This window comes from Macrotis lagotis, chromosome 4, assembly GCF_037893015.1.
Source record: "Macrotis lagotis isolate mMagLag1 chromosome 4, bilby.v1.9.chrom.fasta, whole genome shotgun sequence".
NCBI lineage: Eukaryota > Metazoa > Chordata > Mammalia > Peramelemorphia > Peramelidae > Macrotis > Macrotis lagotis.
This window is the reverse complement of record NC_133661.1, coordinates 204,375,964-204,399,796: the sequence shown is the minus strand read 5'-3', so window position 1 is coordinate 204,399,796 and position 23,833 is coordinate 204,375,964. Positions and strand designations below refer to the sequence as shown.

At 37.1% G+C, this 23,833-nt stretch overlaps 1 protein-coding gene across 2 annotated transcripts in view; it reads right to left on the bottom strand.

Moving 5' to 3' along the window:
- TUBGCP4 (tubulin gamma complex component 4) overlaps nucleotides 1-23,833 on the bottom strand; it is a 35,466-nt gene that overhangs the window by 1,688 nt on the left and 9,945 nt on the right. Inside the window, exons 2-17 of one of the 2 annotated variants that reach the window (XM_074235241.1) lie at nucleotides 22,018-22,146; nucleotides 20,330-20,452; nucleotides 19,294-19,347; nucleotides 18,786-18,842; nucleotides 16,498-16,577; nucleotides 14,752-14,953; nucleotides 13,700-13,865; nucleotides 13,265-13,389; nucleotides 12,578-12,628; nucleotides 11,359-11,464; nucleotides 10,852-10,959; nucleotides 10,214-10,352; nucleotides 8,554-8,746; nucleotides 7,601-7,735; nucleotides 6,496-6,612; nucleotides 51-190 (exon numbers count right to left, since the gene is read on the bottom strand). In XM_074235241.1, the coding sequence (XP_074091342.1) occupies nucleotides 51-190; nucleotides 6,496-6,612; nucleotides 7,601-7,735; nucleotides 8,554-8,746; nucleotides 10,214-10,352; nucleotides 10,852-10,959; nucleotides 11,359-11,464; nucleotides 12,578-12,628; nucleotides 13,265-13,389; nucleotides 13,700-13,865; nucleotides 14,752-14,953; nucleotides 16,498-16,577; nucleotides 18,786-18,842; nucleotides 19,294-19,347; nucleotides 20,330-20,452; nucleotides 22,018-22,146 (1,925 nt within the window). The remainder of the gene's footprint in view (nucleotides 1-50; nucleotides 191-6,495; nucleotides 6,613-7,600; nucleotides 7,736-8,553; nucleotides 8,747-10,213; nucleotides 10,353-10,851; nucleotides 10,960-11,358; nucleotides 11,465-12,577; nucleotides 12,629-13,264; nucleotides 13,390-13,699; nucleotides 13,866-14,751; nucleotides 14,954-16,497; nucleotides 16,578-18,785; nucleotides 18,843-19,293; nucleotides 19,348-20,329; nucleotides 20,453-22,017; nucleotides 22,147-23,833) is intronic. The other variant, XM_074235242.1, reaches the window with a different exon arrangement.

Below are 23,833 nucleotides of genomic sequence, written 5' to 3'. Positions count from 1 at the left end.
CGCCCCCTAATCTGTGACTATGAACCTGTTTGAATACTGCCTGTTCCTACCTGCCCAGAGTCCCACCAGCTTGGGTGTAATACTTGTTATAGTCCAATCGTAGCAGTAGTTGAGCCAAATCTGAGTTTATCTGATGATTCCGGACACTGGAAAGGATCTTAAAGAGGAGTGAAGACTGACGGCTAAAACCCTGCAGGAGGAAGGAATAAGTGATTCAAGTGAGTTTCCCATAAAATCTCCTTTACCTATAGGTGCATTCATCTACGGAAGGAGAAATTCATAGAAAGTGCCTTTAAAAGTTTAGGGGACTGATTGTGACTGAATGCCAGGATAAGAAAAGGTCCTAGATCCAGCATAAAGGGGCCTGATTTTGTGCAGGAAACCAGTAATAAGCCAAATGACTGCTGTCACTACCCAATGCTGGGCCAGGGGTTGAGGAAGGGTCCTTTACCTAATAGGGGAGATGTGGTCACAAGATCTCTAGCAAGTCAAGAAGCAATTTTATGTGGCTCTGCTTCTGGAAGTGGAATTTGGAGTGAGGAAAGGAAGGGATCTTAGTTTCAGCATGAAGCCCAGTTTGAAGCTGACAAGATAATAACCATGGAGGAATTCTTTGTTCTGTCATGCTTAATCTGCAGAGCTTTCCTGTAGGCTGATAGTAGCTGATTCCAACAACAGTCAGCTGAAACCCAATGAGAAGCAAGCCTACAAGTGTGTTGCTCAGACCCAAAACCAGATCAGGAACTTTGCAAAGTATTCATATTTCATCTTAGATCAAATCTCTATGGGTATTAAAAAGGTTGCAGGTATCCAGCCTAAGCTATCCCTGAGACCCTGGAAAAAACATAAGATCCAAGAGAATACAAATTTCACCTAGACATTCCCTCCAAAAGTGCCCAAATCTTGCCTTTATAAGCAAATATTCATCAAAGGATCATTCAACCTAGAATTCAAGAAGGAAAAAAATGACTCCAAAACACCTAAAAGCAGTCTCAAAAAAAAACAAAACCACAGCTTAAGCACAAGTTCCTCGAGAATTCTTTGAAAGTTTATTTTTTCAAAGTACAAAAACTTTTTTATAGTCCAAATTCTCACAATTCCCAATAAGAAAAATAAATCCAAATCCTATTACAAATATGCATAATAATGCAAAACAATATTGTATATTAGTCAAACTGAAGAGCTTAAAATTTTTTTATACATGATGTGAAAGTATTAGAGGAAAAGAACTGAATGGAATATAAAATTAAGAGAATAATTTGGAACAGGATATACAAAACCTTATCCATGCAACAGACTCCCTGAAAATTAAAAGGAACTAAATAAAAGATAATGATTCCACGAGACAAGAAATATTAAAATAACATTAAGAAAACTACCCAGATCTCTTGGAATCAGAAGACAATGTCAGTCAGTCATTGAGCATTTATTAAGCATCTACCATGTGCCAGACACTATGTGGAGCTGAGGTTGCAAAGAAAGGCAAAAAACAGTGCTCTTGAGAAACTCAGTCTGCTAGAAAAGACAACAAACAAGCTGGAGCCATGATCAATCTGAAAGAATCAATATAAGGAAGGCACAATTAAGGGGAAAGATTTTAGTTGGATCTTGAAGCTAGGAGATGGAGATGAATAGAGGGAATTCCAAGTCTGGGGGACAGTGAAAATGCCTGCAGGGGGATATGGAAGAGTCTTGTGGGAAGAAGAGCAAAGGGGCCAATGTCACTGGAACACAGAGGATGTGGAGACTAAGAGACTAAGAAAGAAGGGGCTTAGGTTATTGAGGGGCTCTGAGGATTTTAGCTTTGATCCTGGGGGTGACAGGAAGCCATTGACATTTATTGAGCAGGCAAGTGACACATCTACATTTTAAAGATTAATTTGAGAGATGAGTGGAAGATGGACTGTAGAGACTAGAGACAAGGATATCTACTTCAACAGAACGAGGTGATGAGGAAAGGTACCAGAAATATAAAGCACAGTTAAGAGGAATATTTGACATGTTCCATGGTAAAACTCAATGGGACATGGCAAAAGATCAGATATGGGGAATGAAAGAGAATGAGCCCTTGAGATGAGCCCTTGATCTGGTGTTGTCCTCAACAGTAACAGAAAAGTTCAGAAGAGGGTAAGGTTTTTTTAGGGAAAGTTTAGGGAATTGTTTTGGGCATGTGGAGTTTAAAATGTCTATGAGAAAGCCAAGATGGCAGAGTAGTGTGAAGCAACAAGCTCTTCCTCTAAAAAACCCAAATTACTAAACAAATATAGGAAATATACTGGACTGAATCTTGATGGGTAAAAATCACAATGAGTCATTTGTCCATTCCAGGGCATCCTGGGGAGACAGAAGGGGAGGTCTACAAACATTAGGAATGAAGCTGGGCATGGAGATTCCAGCTACTGAGGAGAGGCCATGCACCAGGATAAGAGGAAGATCCAGATCCATATTAGGGCATAGTATGCAGGGTGCAGGAAAAGCAGTCAACTGGCACTTCTGGCATCAGTTACCCAGTTCTGGATCATAGATATGTGTAATGATGTAGCTTAAGACTCCCGGAGTCGCTTGCCAGCTTCTAGCCCAGAAGAACAACCCTGGTGGTAATCCTAGGCCAAAGAGGAGTGACAACTCCATCATTCTGAACTAGCTACTTTCCAGGTGTCTATAGGTTAAAATTCAACAGTTTATTGCTGCAGACCCAAAGCAAGGGCAGGGCTTGTAGAGCTTAGACCATGAGGCAGGGATGAGACTTTGCCCAGGATCAGACCACTTTGGGGACATTAGAAGGTGGCCAGTCCCTAACTCCTGGCATAACACAACACTCAATTCTCCAAGAAAGCAGCAACAGGATCAGACTAAACCTTCATTCTCAAACTTTGTGGGACCCAACCTTAATATCAAATCTGAAGTTAGGAAAAATAAAGAATCCCACTAATAAAAAAATCACTATGGTAGACAGGGAAACTCAAGATATTTTATAAGAAAGAAATGACCCTAAATATCTAAAAACAAAGCCTAGGAGAAAAATACAGTTTAGGCACAAATTCACCTATAATTCTTAGAAGAGATAAAGCAAGAATTTTAAAAAGAGCTTTAAACATTTTTTATAAATTAAGGACACGAGGGAAAAAAGGAAAAGAAATGGGCTCTGGATGAACAATCTGAAAAGGGAATTGACAGCTTGGCACAAGACTTACAAATCCTTGTCTAAGCAACCTACTCTCTGAAAACTAAAATGGATCAAAAAGAAGCCAATGAAACTGAAACATCAAAAAATATTAAAGTCAAAATATTAAAAAAAAAGAAAATGCAAGGAAAGAATCTCATAAAAATAACAACTGAGGAAACTGAGTAGGAAGAAAAAACTTAGGAATTGTTGAACTAATTAAAACCCATGAACATCTTATTTAAAGAATTTTTAAAAGAAAACTGCTTATATCTCTTGGAACTAGAGGGCAAAGTAGAAAGATGAAAAATTGACCAATTACCTTCAGAAAGAAACCCCCAAATGAAAATTCCTAGAACATCATAGTCAAAATCTAGAGCTTCTGGGTCAAAGAAAGTTGCCCAAGTTGCCAAAAAATAAAGAATCTAAGTACCAAGGAGCCATGGTCAGAATCGTATGTGATTTAGCAGCTACCAGTAAAAAGGAGTGAAGAACTTGGGCAATATTTCAGAAGAACAAAGACTTAGCATTTCAACTAAACATAACATAAGTACAATTGAGTACTCAGTTCTAGAATAAAACTAAGAACTCAGGGGTAAAAATGGGTTTTAATGAAATAGATGACTTCCAAGCATTCCTAATGAAAACACTAGAGTTTGGTAGATACATTGAAATTCAAACAGGAATTAAGAGAAAAATAAAAAAAAAGATAAACAAATGAACAATGATAAGAGACTAAAACAAGTGTAATTACAGATAAACAGATTATTTATATGTTCCTTATGAATGCTATTAGCAGGTATCATAGGAAGTCTAATCAGGCAAAGCCTGGGAATGGTCTTGTTGATGTCATGAGGATATTAAAAGAAGAATGGAAAGAGGAAGTGTAATAATGTATTGAGGGAAGACTAGGGAAAATTAATAACTTTTGGGCCATAGCCCCCAAATTGCTTTCTACAATGGTTATGACCAATTTATAACTCTTCTGATGCAGAGCATTTAATATACCTATTTTACCATATACTTTCGTTCTAGCATTTCCCATTTTCCTGTTCTTTCAGCTTTGCCAAACTGATGAATAGAAAGTATAACCTCAGTTGCAAATACATTTTTCAAATTATTAGTGATTTAGGTATTTTTCACATGACTTTTGATAGCTTGTATTTCTTCCTCTGAAAACTGCCTGTTTATAGCCTTTGATCATTTGACAATTGGGAGACTTGATCTTATGAATTTGAATTTATTCCCTTTGTTTTAGAGATGTCATTTATCAGAAAAAAATTTTCCTTTTAATTTTAGCTGCATTGGTTTTGTGCACAATCAAAATTATCCCATAATTCTCTCTATTCTTTATTTGGGCATGAATTCTTCCCCTTATCAAGATCTGACAGGTAATTTCTTCTTTGCTTTTAAAATCTGTTTATGATGTTACCCCTTGTGTCTAAGACACATACCCATTAAGTATAATGGTATATGGTATGAGATGTTAAAAGCAGAACCAGTTTCTGTTAGACTGCTTTACAGTTTTCCCAAGTTTTTGTCAAATAGCGAGTTATTACCCTAATAGCAAGGATTCTAGGATACTGTGTATCTAATTTGGTCTACTGATTAGTCTATTCCAACCAGTACTTAAACATTTGTTTTGCAGCAGTATAATTTGAGATCTGGTACTGCTAGGTTTGTTTCCTTCCCACATTTTCCCCCATTTTCTTTGAAATTCTTAGCCTTTTATTCTTTTACCCTGTTAATATTTTTTTTTATTTTTACATGTAAAGATAGTTATCAAGATTCATTTTTTTTTAAATTTAAGACAATGGGATTAAGTGACTTGCTCAAGGTCACACAGCTAGGTAATTACTAAGTGTCTGAGATCGGATTTGAACTCAGGTCCTCCAGACTCCAGGGTCAGTGCTCTATCCACTGTGCAGCTAGCTGTCCCCAAGATTCATTTTTATAAGATTTTGAGTTCCAAAATTTTCTCTCTCCTTACTTCCTTTCCTGCTCCCTAAGATGGCAAATAATAGGTCATACATTCAGATTCTATAATTATTTCTCTAGAAGAGGATGGCATTTTCATTACCTGTCTTTTGGAATTACCTTGGAACACTGTATTATTGAGAAAACCCAAATCTATTATTTTTGATCATCAGTCTTTGATTCTTCCAGATGAATTTTGTTAGTATTTATCTTAGCTCTATAAAATAATATTTTTATAGTTTGATTGAATGGCACTGAATAAGTAAATTAATTTCGATTGCACTGCCATTTTTTATTATGTTGGTTCATCCTACCCATGAGCAATGAATATTCTCCAATTATTCAGATTTGTCTTAATGTTAAAAGTTTTTTGTAGTTGTAGTCATGTAGCCCTTGTGAGCATCCTTAACGGGTAAAATACTCAAATATTTTATATATTCTGTAATTATTTTAAATTTCTCATTTTATTTCTTCCTGCTGGATTCTGTTGGCAATATAAGAAATGCTAATGATTTCTTGTAAATTTGTTGAAGTTGTCAATTGTTTGAATTTTTCAGTTAACTCTCTAGAGTTTTCAATGTAAACCATTATATCATATGCAAAAAGTGTTAACTATTTCTTTTCTGTGCTCATTTTCTCAGTTTATTTTTCTGTTTTACTATTCTAGATAGCATTTCTAACATTATATTAAATTGTAATGGTGATAATGGACATCTTTGCTTTGCCATTAATCTTATTCAAAGACTTCTAAGTCTCTTGGATAATTACTTTCAAATTAAGGAAGATACATTTATTCCTACTAGTCCCTAGTCTTTTTAATAGGAATGGGTATTACATCTTGTCAAGCTTTTTTTGATATATCTTTTGATATATTCATATGATTTTTGTCAATATTATAAACATGATCAATTATGTTCATAATCTTACTCATATCAAAAAATCCTGCAATCTTATATAGGAACCTGGTCATACCTGGTATAATCTTTGTGATATGTTGCTGAAGTCTACTTGCAAATATTAAAAATTTTTGCATTATTTTCTTTTTTCTTTTTTTATTATTTTCATTAGACATGTCAGTCTATAGTTTTTTCCCTGTTTTGATGGGTTTTTTTTAAATTTAGCCAATGAAGAAATCTGTTTTGTTTGACTCTACATATCTGTTACAAGAGCTTTGTTTTAGTTTCTTTTCACTGGTGGGGGAAGATAGGAGGGAGAGATGGTAGGTTTTGGTTAACTGAAAAAAGAAAAATTGAAAAAAAATTCCACAGAAGAAAATGGAAGCTCTCTCTAGCTGGCAAGATATTCCTATTCAGTTCCATTTTGGCAGAACTGTCTACTTTGACTGAAAGACTTACTTTCACTAGGATACTCAGTTGGGCAGCCCCACGTTCATCTAGAGGTCCCAGATTCTGACTGACCAGTGAGCAGAAACTGTGACAGAGATCTAGGATTTCATTCAGGCAGTGAAACACCTATATTAACAAAAAAAAAAAGGGAAAGGAAAAGGACATGTTATGGTAAATAATAGATAATGGGATTAGAGGTCTTTTATTCCTAAGAACACACCTACAAATCTAACCTTTCTTCTTAAGCTTCAAGCTTACATCTCTGACCACTGAATATATATTTAAATTTGGATGTTCTTTGGAACTCATTACTTTTATTTCCTCAAAGCTTCTTTGTCCTTTGAGATTCCTAATATTTATTCACTATTTCCTGAACATTCCATGGATATGTCTTTATTCTATATCCCCTATGTGGCATGTACAAAATATACTTCTCTTTTCCTCCCCTTATTTTTCCACTTCTCTTAAGTCTTTCTTCAAGGTCTAGCTTAAGTTCCACTTTTTTCATGAAATGTTCCTTGACTGCCCTAACTCACATGCTAACTCTGTCCACACCAAGCATTCTAATATTTACTGGCCATGTCATTTATTTGAAACTATAGTAACAAATTTGTCTTCCCAATTAGACTGTAATGTCTTTGAGAAGCAAAAACCATGTCATTTCTCTTTGGATCCTGAGTAACTAGTAGAGAGCTTTAATGGAGCAGGTGCTAAAGGACTGTTGATGAAATTCTAGTCCTATCCAAGGCAGATGGTTGATTGTTCCTAATAGTACTCAAACTTTTTTAGTTCACAGACATCTTTGGTATGAATGAAGTATTTTCACTCACTCTTCCTTTTTAATCATTACCATACATACTCACTAAAATTCCTCCTGCTACAGGCAGTTTCTGTTTCTGTTGTCTTAATCTATTTTCTACTCCTTATGTTTTCGAAACTTGAATACCTATCATCTGTGCTTTCTATCTTCTATTTATTAATATTGCCAAGCACCAACAAAAATGGGGAATAAAGATTTGCTTAATTGAAGCCTGTTGTCTTGTCAATTCAATATCATCTGAAGGGGAAGATTCAGAGCATAAAAATTTCAGAAAATCAAACTAGCCCTACTTACAGGTTTCAGCAAGATGAATGACTGAGCCAACAAGTTGCTCAGGAAATGGTCATGAGCCAACTGGATGCTCTCAAAATCCCTAGTGGAGTTAATCTGATGGAGGAGTTGGGAGAATTGAGACTCCAGAACATCTACCTGAATGAGAATTAGAAGTAATTAAAGCATTTAGGATCGAAAAAGGTATAGTGAGTCTTCTGAAAAAAAAAACACAGAAAACTCCTCTAGCCCCAGCTCATCCACTTTCTCTAAACGTGCTCTTAGACTGACCAAGAAAGCCCTTATTTGGTAGGATCTCCTTCAGCCCAGTCTCTCATTAAGTGGATGTCTTGTGTCCCTACTGATTGCCTTGGTTAAGATTCAAAGGCTTATGTGACATTTCAAAAATAATCAAGTTAAAACTTCAACGATTCCAAAGTTCTGAGATTTCATCATGAGGAGGCTTCCTCCAGTGAATTATATTGTTACCACTCTACACCTTTGTGGACAGTGTTTATGAGCTGCTGTTACCAAACCAATTCATCAGTTGGTAATCAACATTGGATGCTAAGCTGCTTTTGGCTTAGTGAGGCTGGTTCTTAGACAAAAGATAGTTTGTCATGTGGCTTGAACTAAAAGTTTCATTAGTTTAAAAGGATCTGTCAGAGCTTGAATTTTAATGATATAATTTCAAAAAAAAACCTGAGTCAACTTCCTGCCCCAACAGAATAGGATTTTAGTGTGATAACAATGCCATCGTATATTAAATGCCTTAGTTGGGTTGCCCATATGAAATACTTATTGCTTATGGAGTTCCTCATCAATACCATTCCACTGTAAAGTAATCCTAAAAATCATGCCCACAGAGACAGCCCATTTTTTCCTCTCACAAGCAGGGTAGGAATTAAACATCCCTTCCAAACCTTTTTTCCTGTCCTTTCATTAATTCCCCATCTTTATTAATTTTCAGTACAGACCTGGAGATAATATTGAAGATTATCCACCAAGAAGGCCATGTGGTTCCGTAGGCGCCATTTAATGGCATCGCTCTGGTTAGACTTAAGGTGTTTACGCTGCATCTGAAGAGCCCAGCAGTGCTGCAATTCTGCCTGCACTCGTCGTACGCTGAGCAAGTACTTGAAGACAACATTGTACCTGGGTCCAAAACAACTACTGTGATGCTAGAATCTTCCATTCCCAGCTATATCCCCTTTCCCTAGGTCAAATTCTGGTTTCCTACCCTTTCTCCTATTTTTCTTCCCATTTCCAAAAAAGAAAGGATGTGAGGACAGCTAGAGAGGGGCTCTCTCTGCTGGAGGTGAAGTCAGTGTTTTTCCCTGAGGCTCAACTCCATTACATATGTCTGTCCTAGGACTTTTCACTACATTCAGGTGAGACCCAGCATTCCAAACAGCCTCTGCTGCCCCTTCTACCTTTACTTCGACAAGTCAAATCAAACAATATCTGCCTTACAAAATTCATTGAACTATATACAGAGGTCATGAGAAGCAACAGGAGACTAGCTTTTGGGGAATGGAAACCCCTCAAAAAGGCAGGCATATTTTCACAAACTCTTATTTGTGCCATGTACATGATGAGCTCTTAATATTTAATGGTTAGCTGTCTTTGACAGCTTCTTTGAAAAATAATGATTTGCCTATCCCTGCAAGTGTTCAAATGGAGGATGAATTACTCTCTCAGAGAAAGAACTCCTGCCTTGGGAGTGATGCTGTACTTGTAGGGTCCCTTTTAATTCCAGAGTCTATGACTCTAAACTTTTTAACCCTCCCTAGGTCATGACAGCCACTGATGTGGGAGGAATGCCAGAGGACATATATTAAGGATAAGGTAAATGTGAAGAGTTGATTCCCAGAGGAACCAGAATTATGTGACTTTTCATATAAATATGAGTTTCCACAGAAAAATGAGAAACCGAATTTCCTTAAATTCTAAAATCAAGTCAAAATTCTCCTTTTTCAAAAGAGTTAAAGACACATCTCCCTCAAGACAAGCCTCCAGCTTTCCCCAAATCATTTTCAAAAACAGAAGCAACATGGCATATTAAGACAGGAATTTGGAAACTATTTAGTCCAACCCCGTCTTTCTACAGGTGGAAAAATTGAGGCCCATAGAGTTTAAGTGACTTGCCATCATCAAAGATGATTCCTGTGGCACATCCAGGACTCACACTCAGGTTCAGTGATTCCACATTGAACACTATTTCTACTAAACTATGACTATTTCCTCATGAACTTTGATTCAAAAAGACACCATTTACCAGGCTCTTTTTTTTAAATTTTTTTTTAGTTTTTGCAAGGCAATGGAGTTAAGTGGCTTGCTCAAGGCCACACAGCTAGGTAATTATTAAGTGTCTGAGGTCATATTTGAACTCAGGTACTCCTGACTCCAGAGCTGGTGCTCTATTCACTGCACCACCTAGCCGCCCCTACCAGGCTATCTCTAAAGCATCCACTCATTAAATATAATGGGATGAAGATGGCTGGATTCTTGAAGTTATATCTCCTGGGCCTGTAGACATCTAACAAATGATTAGAGGGCCTCTGTCTTCCCTGTCTAGAGCACCTAGGATAGTTAATGTTTACTTGCAAAGAGCTTGCAGAGGCCTTATAAACCTACTTCTCCAGGACAGCAGGAGTGAAGAGAATATGGAGAGGCCACTGTACTTTGTAGGAAAGACCCAAGGCTGCCCAACCTGATGCAGGGGCTTCTCGGGGAGAAGTGTCCCGAGAAGGTGCTTCTCGTGCTTGAGTAACATCTAAGGCAAAAAGAGAATAAGAAACTTCAGCCTAATTAAGGTAGACAACTTGTTTTGTTAAAAGTATGATAAAGACACAAAGAAGAAGACATAGTAGGCAGAGGGCAAGGAAACAAATAATGTGTATACAGGCTTTTTGGTAGAACTTAGTGATTATTCTGACCTTTAAACATAGAGGCAGTGGAACAAGACAAGAAATGACCCATCTAACAGAAATGCAGCATGGTATAATGAAAAATTTCAACTAGACAATGAAGTGATCTGGATTCTAATCCTGGCTCTGCTACTCAAGAGTCTGGGCAAGTTGTATATCTGTATCCCTGTTTCTTAATCTTTAAAATGAAAAGGTTGAACTAGAAGATCTCTGAGGACCCTCTGAATGCTAAAAGTAGATTAAGATAAAAACCCAAGAAAACTATGTCAGTGTCTTCAGAGAAGGAAGCAGAGTCAAAAAAGGAAGAGCACCAATATGGGATGGAGAGAGAAAAGGAATCAATACCTTTATGTTCCTTTCCATGGTATTCAATTGTCAGATGGAGTAGAGGGAGAAGGTTGTCATCATCTAATAGTACCTTGTGGGCCGACTGCTGGAAGGCCACATTAACATCTAGCAAAGAGAGAACAGGAAGCAAATAATAACTTTGGCTATATAACTAAGCCTGGGGGAAGTGAACTCCTACCCCACCCTGCCTAACTGTAATACTGTCAGGAACAAATAGCCCACACATTTTCATATAAATATCATTGGTTCTGTGGTGGTTTGTCCCATAAGACAGTTGCAGACTGACGGACCCATCCAGTCATTCTGGAATGGCTCCTCTAGGCAGCAACAGAGGGTAAGGAGGCTGCCTCTTGAACCCCCAGTGAATAAACTGAGAACTGGGCTATTCTTTCATGAAAGGTACTTTTGTAACTCAGTCATCCACTTTTCCATTAAGAAGACTCAACAGTGTGGCAGGAATGACATCACAGGAACATAGAGTTTCAGAAAGCAAAAGATATTGACCATGCTCAGTTACTGCAGTGGGAGGTGTCTTTAACATATGCTGGGCTGTGTCAATGAAGGCCTGGAACAGTTCTCCTCGTCCCAGCAGGTAAAAGTCTTTAATGATCTGTGAAAAAGAATGTTCAACAATCAGCCAGGCCAAGGAATTTCTCACTACTCAGAGAATCTAATTCAATTAACGTATTTATAAAGTTTCTGTTACGTGCAAAGCACAGTTCAAGGGAACACACAGAAGAAAATTAAATCATCCCTACTGTCAAGTAGTTTATAGATTACTCGAGAGATACAATATATACATAAATAAGTAAAACCAAAGATAAATTAAGAGGCAGAAATTTTAAAAACTGAGCAGATAAATGAAGGCTTTCTTGAGGAAGTGAACCTAAGTTAAGTTTTGAAGGAAAAAGACAAAGACTTGTGAAAAGCAAAGATGAGAAAAGAAACCATTCTAGACATGGTGGGATATTATAGTGGTGGTGGCTCATATGAGAAGAAAAAGACAAGAGACAAAGTATTTAATAACAGCTACTAATCACAGTGGGTGGGACACAGAGCTCATCAAAGGGAGTAGTATGAAATTATGCTGGCAAAGTAAGTTCCCAGACTATTGTAGAAAGGCCTTTAAAATAAAGACAACATAGAGCTGACTCTTTAATTTGAAACCAATTCACATAGGAATCTGAGAAGGCACTGGTACAGTGGATAAAGAGCTAACCTCAGAGTTAAGAAGACCTGAATCTAAGTCCTTTCTGTGACACATCCTAGTTGTGAGACCGTGGGCAAGTCCCTCAACCTTAGTGCCCCCAGATAAACTCTCCAAGACAAGAATTTGCAAAGGTACCACCAATCTATAATGATAAAATGTTTTATCCTTGGAAATACCCCATACCTTTGAGTCATTTCCCTCCTGTCCCCCAACATATGGATGTAAAATTCTACCATTCTAAACAGGCATATAAGGAACTGAAATTTTAGTGATGCTATTAAGTCAGGAGATTACAGTATATTTCTTATCATTTATTTGTAAAATCATGTTTCTATTTACAGAAGTAAGTCCTGGAAGGAATTGTTCCTTCAGACAAGACATTCAGCAATGGGCTGCTTATTTTGGGGAAGAATATACTAAGCAATCCTTTTCAAAATTAAGAGAGTTTGGGAGACAAAGTCACTTACCATTAGCTACCTTTTAACAGTAGAGGAAAGTAAATGAAACTATTACCTTTAGTTGGCCCAGTAAATCTGATTCTTCTACCATGAGCTTCCATAGATGCTGAGGAAACAAGAATATCAACAAAATCCCATTTTAAGAACACAATTACAAAGATTCTTTGATAAAAAAAAAAATTACCCTACATTCCACTGAATGACTCATAAAGATTCTACTCTTATGGTCATTACAATAAGCTGTCTACCAAAACCATTTCTGAAAAATTGATACTAGACCCTTTACATATATGCCAGCAGCAGAAAAAGTGAGTTGAGCAGCAGCTTAGTCCTTTATTTCTTTTTAGTGGTATACCAAATTTGGTCAAAAGCTACTGAAGAGCAGTAATACACATACAAAATGCTGAACAGTTCAAATGAAACAAAGATCTTATTTATTCCTTCAACTAAAGAAAACTTTGTGGCATGAAAGGCTGTCAGTTGTGTCTGTCATCATGCAGGCACAGAAGCAAGACAATCCTGTCTTGTCCCTCAAAAGACTAAGCTCAATAAGAGGAACAGAAAATGTTGGAATGTTCCAAAAACCCAAAGACAGAGAAAAGGCTTGGTCTCAGGAATCATTCCTTCATCCTGGTCTCCAATACTAGCTATAAGAAACAGTTGCCATACTCCATTCTCTTCCTTGCCAGATCAATCCTCCCCCTTAGAAACATCTCCTGGATCAGACACTTAAAAGGCAAACCTCAGCAACAGTGCTGCGTATCCGATCCACCACCAGCTCAAAATCCACAAGGCTGAAAAGAGGTTGCTGCTTGAGGCGATGTAGCTCTGCAGCAAAGGTGTCTTCTTGATTCTTTAAAATAGATCCTGGATATCATGAGAGTAGGAGGAGAGATCCTTGGAGCTAGGCTATCAACAAGGATCCAGGTCTTTCATTTATTGTTGAAGAGAATCTAACTATCCAAGGTTTAGGAAACAGAGAACAATAATTTTTGCTCTTAACCACTGCTGCCAATTCATTTGCTTTGAAGATTTCTGACAAGAAGCATCATGGCACCCTCATATAATATTTATCTCAGAGTATGATGTGCTACAGTGATCACTGCCTTGGCCTAGGAGGCACTGAGCAAGTCTTGACCAGCTCTTGGGGATGAGACATTAGGGCAGGACTTCTTACCTTTTCTGGTCAGATTCACATTCTGATTCTCAAACATCTGTACAGACTCTCCCACAAACAAGATTTTTTCAGCGACCCTCACTGGAATATAGGAAGGAAGTATCTCCACTCGAAGGGAAAACTGCTTTAGGGAGGGAGCCAGCATGTTCTCTTCTTCAATTAGGCGCTAGGCAAGGAAATATTGAAGGAGAAAAGAAACAAGGAAGTATGCAGTAACTATTTATCTCTAGCCTTTATATTCCATAGTTAATATATTTGGACAAGACATTTTAAACCCAGGGATAAAACGACCCCACACCTGCTATAAAACACCAGGTGTATATTGTGTTTACAAGGAAATAGTCTAGCCTACTGGAAAGAAGAGCAAATAGGAGAGCTACAACATGTAGGTATGCTAATTATTGCCATTAACTAGCTATGGGACTCAGGCTAAGTCATTCAATCATACTGAATCTTAGTTTCTTCATCTGTAAAATGTGAAGGTTAGACTAGAGCTGTAAAGTCCTAAAAAAAAAAAAAATGAAAAATTCCCAAATCCTATTATCCTCACTTTCAAGAATTTATGATTCTTATGTAACGTGCTGGTGTCTACATAGAGTTTTGTAAATCCTAATTGAGAACATGAGCTGCATCTAACAGCTGCAGGGGAGGCATCATTCAAAGAGCACAAAGGTACTATACATTCCTAATATGTGTCAGTGTGGTATAACTGCCCATTATAACAGATTATTATAGAATCACAGATTCAGAGCTGGAAAGGATCTTAAAAGCCATCAAGTTCAGTCTCATTTTTATACTTCAGGAAAATAGGGTCCAGGGAGTTTAAGTGATTGGACTTAGACAAAGAAGCAAGGGAAGCCCTCTAGGAATGCTAGTCAATGCTCTTTCTCAAGCATCTTGCAAACCTTATTCAGACACAAATAAATATAAGAATGGAGAGATTGAGATAAGTAGTTCAGACTGCAGCAAAATGGCAGGCTTGGAAGTTCATTTAAGAGGGCTAAGAGGTCAATTTCTGGTGAAATGTACTGCACTTCCCATCACATCCTCACCAAATCCTGAAGTTCTCGTAATTGTTTCCCTGTCAGGCCCCCAATGCCCAGGTCCTCCTCCTCTTCCTCCAACTGAGTGGAGACAAGACCAGAAGATGGACCCTGTTTAATAAAGAACTCTTCGTGTTGGTCCAGGAGCAGACCATGTAGCATCCAGGCAGAAAGTTGCTTGTACATGACCCCATGGCACACAGCTAAAATCCTGAGTGGGAAAGGGAAATAAAAATTAATACCATCAAAGCCCCTGCAGAAAGTGTTCAAAACCCACAAGCAAGTAAGTCATTCTGGTACATTACTAGAGGATAATGGTTAAGATTTGAATAAGAATTTGGTGAATCAAAAGGGAAATTGTCCACCATACTAAAGATAATGACCAGTTTTATTCATATTTAAATCATGATTTACTCAGTCATTAAATTTCTTATAATTAAAGCTGATATATTAAAAGTTTAAAATGTTCTTCAGTCATTTTGACAGCATCTTTTAGGAAAAAAAGTTTTTTCTTGTTCTTTTTTCTCACTCTAGGTAAGAGTTTCAGAGCAGAAAATTCCTGCTAAAATGACAATTAGATATGTAGCATTATAAAAATACAAGGAAATAAAAGATCAAGCACTTTCTGTAGAACTATCTGAATTATTTTTAAGGCTTTCTTGTGCAATCAACAAATATCAGAATTAGAAGGAAACTTGAAAGTCATAGAATTCAATCTTCCACCCTATACAGAAGATTAACTTCAAATTTTAAAAAGGGCAAGAAAAATAGACAAGATGAGTTAGCTCCCTAACATCTCCAGGATCACATCTAAAATTCTCTTTTCAGCATTTAAAGCCCTTTTATAGGCTGGCCCCTTCCTAACTTTATGATCTACCCCTCCTCTCCACATACTTTACAGTTCAGCAGATCCTGGCCTTCTCAACATTTCTCTCCTGACTCCACATCGTGATATTGACTGTTCCAGTATCTAGGAGGCTTTCCTTTCTCCCCTCCATATGCTGGCTTCCATGGTTTACTTCAAGTCTCAGCTCAAATTCTACTTTCTGATGGAGGTCTTTTACAGCAGTGCCTTTCCTTTGAGATTTTCAACTGTTCTGTATATACAGTATCATGTATATACATATTTATTTAAAAGTACTTTCCTCCAATAGAAAAGTGTGATCCGAGAGGGTACGGACTATATTTTTTTCCTTTTTTTTTTGTATTCTTAGGCTTAGCCAAAAACCTGGTAAATAGTAAACATTTGGTGGTGGGGGGGGAGTTTTGCAAGGTAATGGGGTTAAGTGACTTGCCCAAGGTCACACAGCTAAATATTTATTAAGTCTGGATTTGAACTCAAATCCTCCTGATTCCAGGGTTGATGCTCTATCCACTACACCACTTAGATGACCCAAAATAGTAAACATTTAATAAAATTATTGACTGAAAATACCAACTATTTTCAAAGATCTACTCAAATATAGCCAAGCAAAACCCAGCATTTATAATTGTTATATCCTAAAGATGATGGGATCTGAAAATTAAAGGGACCTTTAAAGTAGTTTAGGTTACTTCACTCTCATGTAGTACCACCCTTGAATCTTCTTTACTGGCTGGTGTCCTGGTCCACCCTACTTTCATCAAATATTCATCTGCTCATTGTGAGATTTCCTGTCCTATCTATTATTGAATATTTTGGAGAAGTCTAAGATAAAATGCAAATGACATGTTCTTAACAAACTATCAATTTTTATCTGAGCTTTTGTAACTTACTTTTCTAGTGCACTGCGGACAGGAGGCAATCCCCCACAGCTGTATTTGTAGACTGTTTCCAAGATCTGACAGCCATGAATCTGGAGAAAAGATAAATTTGTAAAATATATATTCCATTTTAATAGAACCTACTGTAGAAGATTAAATTCTACCTTCAATTGTGATTGGTCTAGGAGGGACCTATTGAATCAATCCAGTGGTTCCCTATCATGAACAAGATTAAACTTAAAAACCTGTCTGGATTATAAAGTCTTCCATAACTTGCCTCTTCCTACCTTTATAATTCTCTTACACTTCAACAGCAACCTATCAAAAGACCTACACCTATACCCATATTCACACACCCACACCTACCCCCCCAACACACACAATCTCAATCTCTCTCTCTCTCTCTCTCTCTCTCTCTCATTCTCATCCAGCGACACTGGTTTCATTGCTGATACTCTTATCTCTGGACCTGAGGAATTTTCCCCAGCTATCACTCATGCCTGGAAGTCTTTCCTCTGTCTCCTAGTTTTCCTGAATCCTCAAGTCTCAGCTACAGTCCCTACTTCTGCAAGAAGCCTTTCTGAAATCCCATGTTAGCTGAAACTAACAACTATATATTCCATGGATTTCATAAAGATGGTTGAGCAGGGTCAGCTTACTTGGGGATGTGTGAGTATGCTCTTGCTCTATAAGAAGGTAGAACTTCTCCAGAAAAAAACTGCCCAAGAATGTTTAACTGTTTAGAAAACCACAGGCTCTCCATTCTACATAATCACTGTGAAAGTGAATTTATTAAGTCAGAAGTGAAAGCACTGCTACAACTAGCACCCCTGTTAGCTTCCCCCAGAAAGAAGTTTTTATCTTTGTTTTTGTAGCCAGAAAGCACAACACTGATGTCAATTTTTACCAACTGAATAAAGTTAAATTCTGTTGAAAGAGGCAAGTCTTTTCAATTGATGCTGAACCTGAGTCCACAGCATCTTTCGTAAGCCCATCCTGGAAAGGAGGGAAAGTGACCCAACAGCTCTTCTTTGATTTTTTTCACTCTCCTTTCCCAATTCAAATAAGGTAAAGAATGATAACATGGGGAAGGAGAGGAAACTTCAATCTGTCTTATAACTCCATTTGCACTGATAGTTTTCTTGTCATTTGGTATTACAGTGGGGAGAAGGGGGTAGGAGAAAGCTACAAAGGTGTAGAGATTCATGAAGAAATGATTCCCACATAAGACTTACAGGAAAGGAGGGGAAAAGGGATGGGTATATATCTACACAATACAAAATGAAGCCAAGGGCTAGCAACTATTTGGTTAAATTCATTAAAGCAGGAAGCCAAATTAGATACACTTCAATCTCTTTGCTGTGATTTCTTCTATTTGGGACTAGGTCGTCCTACCTTTCATGTCAACTTTTTAGCTTGAATTATCTGGTTGGACTTAATCTCTGATCAAATTAACTAAAGAAGTGGCAGTTATTTATTTTACTCTGTGTTGTATATATATAAGACAGATAGACAGACCAGGATGGGAGTGGGGTAGGGGGAGAGAGAAAGGGAAAGAGAGAAGTGGGGAGAGGGAGAAGAGGGAAAGAGAGAAGACTGGGGGGAGGGGGGAGAGGGAGGGAGGGAGGGAGGGAGAGAGAGAAAGAGAGAGAGAGAGAGAGAAAGAAACAGAGAAGGAGCCCATATCCATTAGTACATATATATGCATATGTATAGAGAGATATTTTGCATCTGTATGACATTTACAAAGTTCCTATTAAATATCTATATATTAGGAATGAGTACAGGGAGAGAAAGCAGATAGGAATGTGTCATATGAATCCAACTGGCTTACTGCAGACTTTTTAAAATACTGTGGATGAATCTGTAAAAATTACTGTACTTTTAAAGTTGCTTCCTATGATTGACTTTTTATAAAAGTAAAGAATTCACTTAAATCAGGGAACAAGAGGGTACTTTTCCTAACACAACTTCACCTTATGCTGGTTTCAGAGTTAGTAGCTCAGACCCAAAATGCGAGTGATCTTGGAATACTTGGAACAAAATTTTCCAAGAGAGTAATAATAGCAACAACATAATTTTACATTTAACATTTAAAATTGAACAAACAAAATAGGTGAATGGCTTAGGCACAGTGATTTCTTAATACTGAAGCAAGATCTTGAGGAAAAAAGTCCCCCACTCCCCTCTCCTTCTCAGGTCTAATTTCATGGTCCCAAACATGAAGAAAGCCAAACAGCTCAAATCACTAAGCACACCAAATTACTAACATTATCAACCAGAACAAATAAAGTGCTCACCTTTTGACTCTTAATCTGTTCAACAACAACCATCACGGAGGGAAAAAGAAGCTGGAACTACAAAGCAAAGTAAAGGACAATTAAGAGGATAGGCAACCAAATGTGAGAGAGTATAAACAAAAGCTCAAGAAATGATGGCATTTCTGACTAAAGAAAAAGATATCAGGTCTACCCAGAAAAGGAAAGAAAAGGCTCTCCTGTACTAAACTCATCTTAACTTTCATAGTTGAGGCATGGGAGGTAGATAGAAACACTTATTTTAGAGGTTGGCAAGATAGTTAATATAATTTCAATATGGATAACTTTTTTAAATCAAATATTTAATTTTTAGAATTCATGAAATAATGCTGATATAGTAAAGTAGATTAAATGTTCCAAAAAGAAAAGTTTAGACACAAATTCCGAGTCTGGAAGTAGGCAAGTTCTTCAAAATACAGAATAGTCAAATATAGCCTAAAAGACTGAATTCAAGAAGAATTCCAGACATTCCATTTTCTATAAAGCGTACCTGATCCAAGGAGTAATTGACATGTGATATGGAAAGATGAGGGTCAGCAAGGAACTGTAATAAACAAATATAATTAGAGCAGAACCAGAAAAACACTGTACACCCCAACAGCAACATGGGGTTGATAGTCAACCCTGATGGACTTGCTCATTCCATCAGTACAACAATTGGGCACAAGTTTGGGCTATCTGCAGTGGAGAATAACATCTGTATCCAGATAAAGAACCGTGGAGTTTGAATAAAGTTCAAGGACTATTGCCTTTAATTTAGGAAAAAAAACTGATATCTTATTGTCTGATCTTGCTATCTCTTATACTTTTGTTTCTTCCTTAAGGATATGATTTCTCTCTCATCACATTCAATTTGGATCAATGTATAACATGGAAACAATGTAAAGACTGACAAATTGCCTTCTGTGTGTGGGGGGGAAGAAAGATTAGGGAAAAAATTGTGAAATTCAAAATAAATAAAATCTTTTTAAAAAAAAAAGAAAAACAACATCTTAGAAAGTTTTTAGCCTATGGTTTAAGAACACTAGCTGGGGACAGGGAAAGAATGGACCTTGTGGTAATCTGAACACTTTTAGGTTCTCACAGAAGAATAGGGAAAGAGATACAAATCATTAAAAACAAAAGACAAGGGATGGCTAGGTGGCCCAGTGGATAGAGCAACAGCCCTGGAGTCAGGAGTAACTAAGTTCAAATCCAGTCTCAGACACTTAATAATTGCCTAGCTGTGTGGCCTTGGGCCAAGTCACTTTTACCCTATTGCCTTGCAAAAAAACAAAAACAAGAACAAAAACAAAAGGCAAGACTTTCACAAAATACCCTGAGAACCTCTAACATACACAGAAATTTTCTTTTTATCATTATATGAGCAATAGCAGAGAGGTTATAGTATTACTCACTAATTAAAGACATTTCCCATCTCTGAAACCTTAATTAAAGGAATACTTTCCTTTCCAAGGATGTGGTTTATTAAGGGAATTGGGAGATTCAGGGGCACTGTCTCCTGTTTCTCCTCTTTTCTACCTCACCTCCTGTTCCAAGTCAAGCAGTGCTTGACGATATGGCTGTAGGACTGAGTCCAGACCTGTGCAGAAGGCCCGCAAATAAATTCCATGTAATCCACCCTGGCCTTGCTGTGATAGATGGTGATCCTACAATTAAACAAAAAAAATTAAATTAGCCCCAGTGTTGGGACTTGCAGATCAAGTGCTGAACCTGGAGTCACAAAATCCTCAATTTAAATATGGCCTCAATACAATTCCTAGTTGTGTAAACCTCAACATGTAAAATTTACTCTGCCTCAGTTTCCTCATTTGTAAAATGGGGATAATAATAATATTCATCTCCCAGAATTGTTGTGAAGACCAAATGAGATCATAATTGTAAAATACTTTGCAATAAATCCTCTTATTTTTGTTGTTATTTTTGTCATTGTTTAGTTGTATTGTTGATGCTTGAATAAACTATCAAATTAGTACCTCCATAAGAAGAAAAAACTTACAAAACAGTACAGGAAATAGTTTATCCATTAACATTGTTGGATCATAGATTTAGAGTAGCAAGAGCCCTTGGGATTCATCTAGTCCAACTTTTTCACTTCAGAGATGAGGAAAAGGTTAGGAGATATAGATTAGGTCCAAGGTCACAGAGGTCAGAGATCATAAGAGACAGAACTGGGTACTGAGCTCAGTATTTGGTGTAGTGTGGAGTGAGCACTGACCTTAAAAAAAAAGAGAACCTGAATTCTAGTGCCGACTTCAAACTGATTAGGTTAGCAACCTAAAGCAAAGTCACCTCACTGTTCTGAGCCAGAATTTACTTATCTATAAAATGGGAATACATTCATACTCCTTACCTCAAGGGACATTGCAATGAAAGCAGTTTTTATATCAGTGTGAGTCATAATTCCCTTTATCATATTTACTTTAATTCTGAATATTTTTAACCCTCTTGCCTTAAGGGAAAATAACTTTCTGTTACCCCCCCAAAAAAGTAAAGTATTCCTCCTTTAATGAAAAAAATTCATCTTCCTTGAGAACTATTAGATTTGAGGAACTCAGATTTTTAACTCAAACTTGAACAAAAACCTAGGCATAAGTCCAAGTTTAAGACAGATGTTTTTCTGAGACCAGAGAGGTTCAGTTACTTCCTCCCAAGGCCACACACAAAATATGTTACAGAACCAGATTCCCATTCAGCACTTTTCACATTATACAATTCTGATTTTTAAGCTGTAGAACAAAAACTCCCAGAAGTTACAGGAAAAGACAATCCAAATAATATGACAATAATAATTGGGAATAACCTTAGGTGGATTCCATCTTCCACAGGACTCTGTATCATTTATCATATGTATTGGTCTGCCTGTTTCCAAGGAGACAGAACTAGGAGCAATGAGTTGAAATCACCAAGAGGCAAATTTAGACTTGATGTCAGGTGAAAACCTTCCTAACAGTTATACCTATTGAAGCAGGGTTACCTTTAGGAAGTATGAATTCTTTCTTAGTAGAGGTCTTCAAGGATAGACTGAATGACTACTTCTCAGGGATGGTTGTAATAAGATCTCAGGTAGCCACTGAGGTCCTGATCAACTCTGAAACTGAGTGGTTCTATTATTGTTATGATTATTAATACTTGGCACGATTCTGAATTCAAAAGGCATTCTGCATACTATGTAAAAAAAAATCACCACTGTCCACAAGGAATGACTACCTACTTGTTGCTGCACATGACCTGTATATTGTTCAATGAACTCCGTAAAGCGAATATAGTCTGTGCCAAGGCGGCAGAGTCGATTCAGAACACTGGTTTCACTGGGGTGGAGAAATGGAAAGTCTTGTGATACCTACAAAAGGAAAGACAACAAAAAGGACATGGATGTCTCTGATTCATTTGACGACTTTCCTGAATATATCCCAAATGTTTTACAATAATGACGTTTTTCTCCAAATGTTTTATGATCATATTTTTTTCCCACCTCATTCTTTCTTTTGTGAGGAGCATCTGTCAGAAAAGTTCTGTAAAACATAATGATTTCCATATTACCAGTAGCTTTCTAAAGTGATTACAACAAATTCATTAGATTGTAAAAAATTGATTTTTTTAGTTCATGTAAAAATCATTTTAAAATGAAATAGTGTATTTTTTAAAAGAAAAAATTTTTAATTAACAAGCATTTATTTTCTTTCTCTTCTTTCCCCATATTAAAAACAAAATGAAACCTCTGCAACAAATATGTATGGTTGGGCCAAACAAATTCCTGCACTTTCCGGGTGATAAAGATATCTCATTTTGGGACAGTTAGGTGGCGCAATAGACAGAGCACTGGGCCTGGAGTCTCCAGACTTGATTTTTACTAGCCATGTGATCCTGGGTAAGTCACTTTAATTTACTGCCTCACAACCCCCCCCCCCCCCCCAGTCTCATTTTGAATCCATCAGCTGAATGAATTTAAGTAATTTGGAGGAGGGGAAAGTAGCCTAAGCAATGACCTTTTCCTTTCTAATCCCTTCAGCTTTCCCATTTCTAACATTCCACCACTGAATAAACACCTATTAAGCACCTTTTGTATGCAGAGTATTGAGCTAGGGAATATGAAGTACACTAACACACACTCATGAAAACTTTAAAAAACATTCAAATTAAGATATAATGCATGACAAAACTGAAGAAATTAAACAAAGTATTCTCTTCTCAAATTCTATAGCCTTATAAAATATCGGATGAGAAAGTCTATAAATAAAACTTGCCTTTCTAAACTGCTTAACTTGTTTAGGGAGAAAAAGTCATGCAAACCACAGGTTAAACAAAAAAATTCAAGAATGAAGAGAAAGAACAATGTCAACACCTTCCTTTTAGTTGAGCTCTTCAATTTAACAATCATTTTCAAAGCACCTTTGCAACAGTCCCATGGACACTGGGACAAAAATGCAAGCTTCTGCCCTCAAATTTATATCATCCTGAGGGAATCAAATTTGTACACAAGTAAATAGAAAACATATACAAATCAATGGGAGGAGAGTATCAACAAGTAGGGAAATGAGAAGAGGTATCTTCTGAGGTAAAGCTTGAAGAGAGTCAGTGATCTTAAAAGGCAAAGTGAAAAAAGAAAGCCTTTCAGGAATGGAACACTAGACAAAAGCATAGAGAGGAGAGATGGAGTGTCCACCTCTAGGAATAAACAGAACCCAATATGGACAGAATATCTGGGGTATAAAGGAAGTTGATTCTTGTCCTTCATTATCAAAGAAGACCAAAATGACATCATTATGTTCACAGAAGTCATTGACCATTTACCTCAAGTTGAAGTCAATCAGTCCCTAGCTGAAGTTGCAACTGAAGAAGAGGTTTTGAATACCATTAGACTCCTTTCAAGTGTCAAAGCATCTGCTGCTGAATCTATCCCAGCAGAGATCTACAGGGTGGAGGGGGTCCATTGCTCATCCAAAAATTGACTGAAATTTTCCAGTTTATATGACATGAAGAGGTTATCCCCCAAGAATTCAAGGATGCCTCCATTGTCCATCTCTATA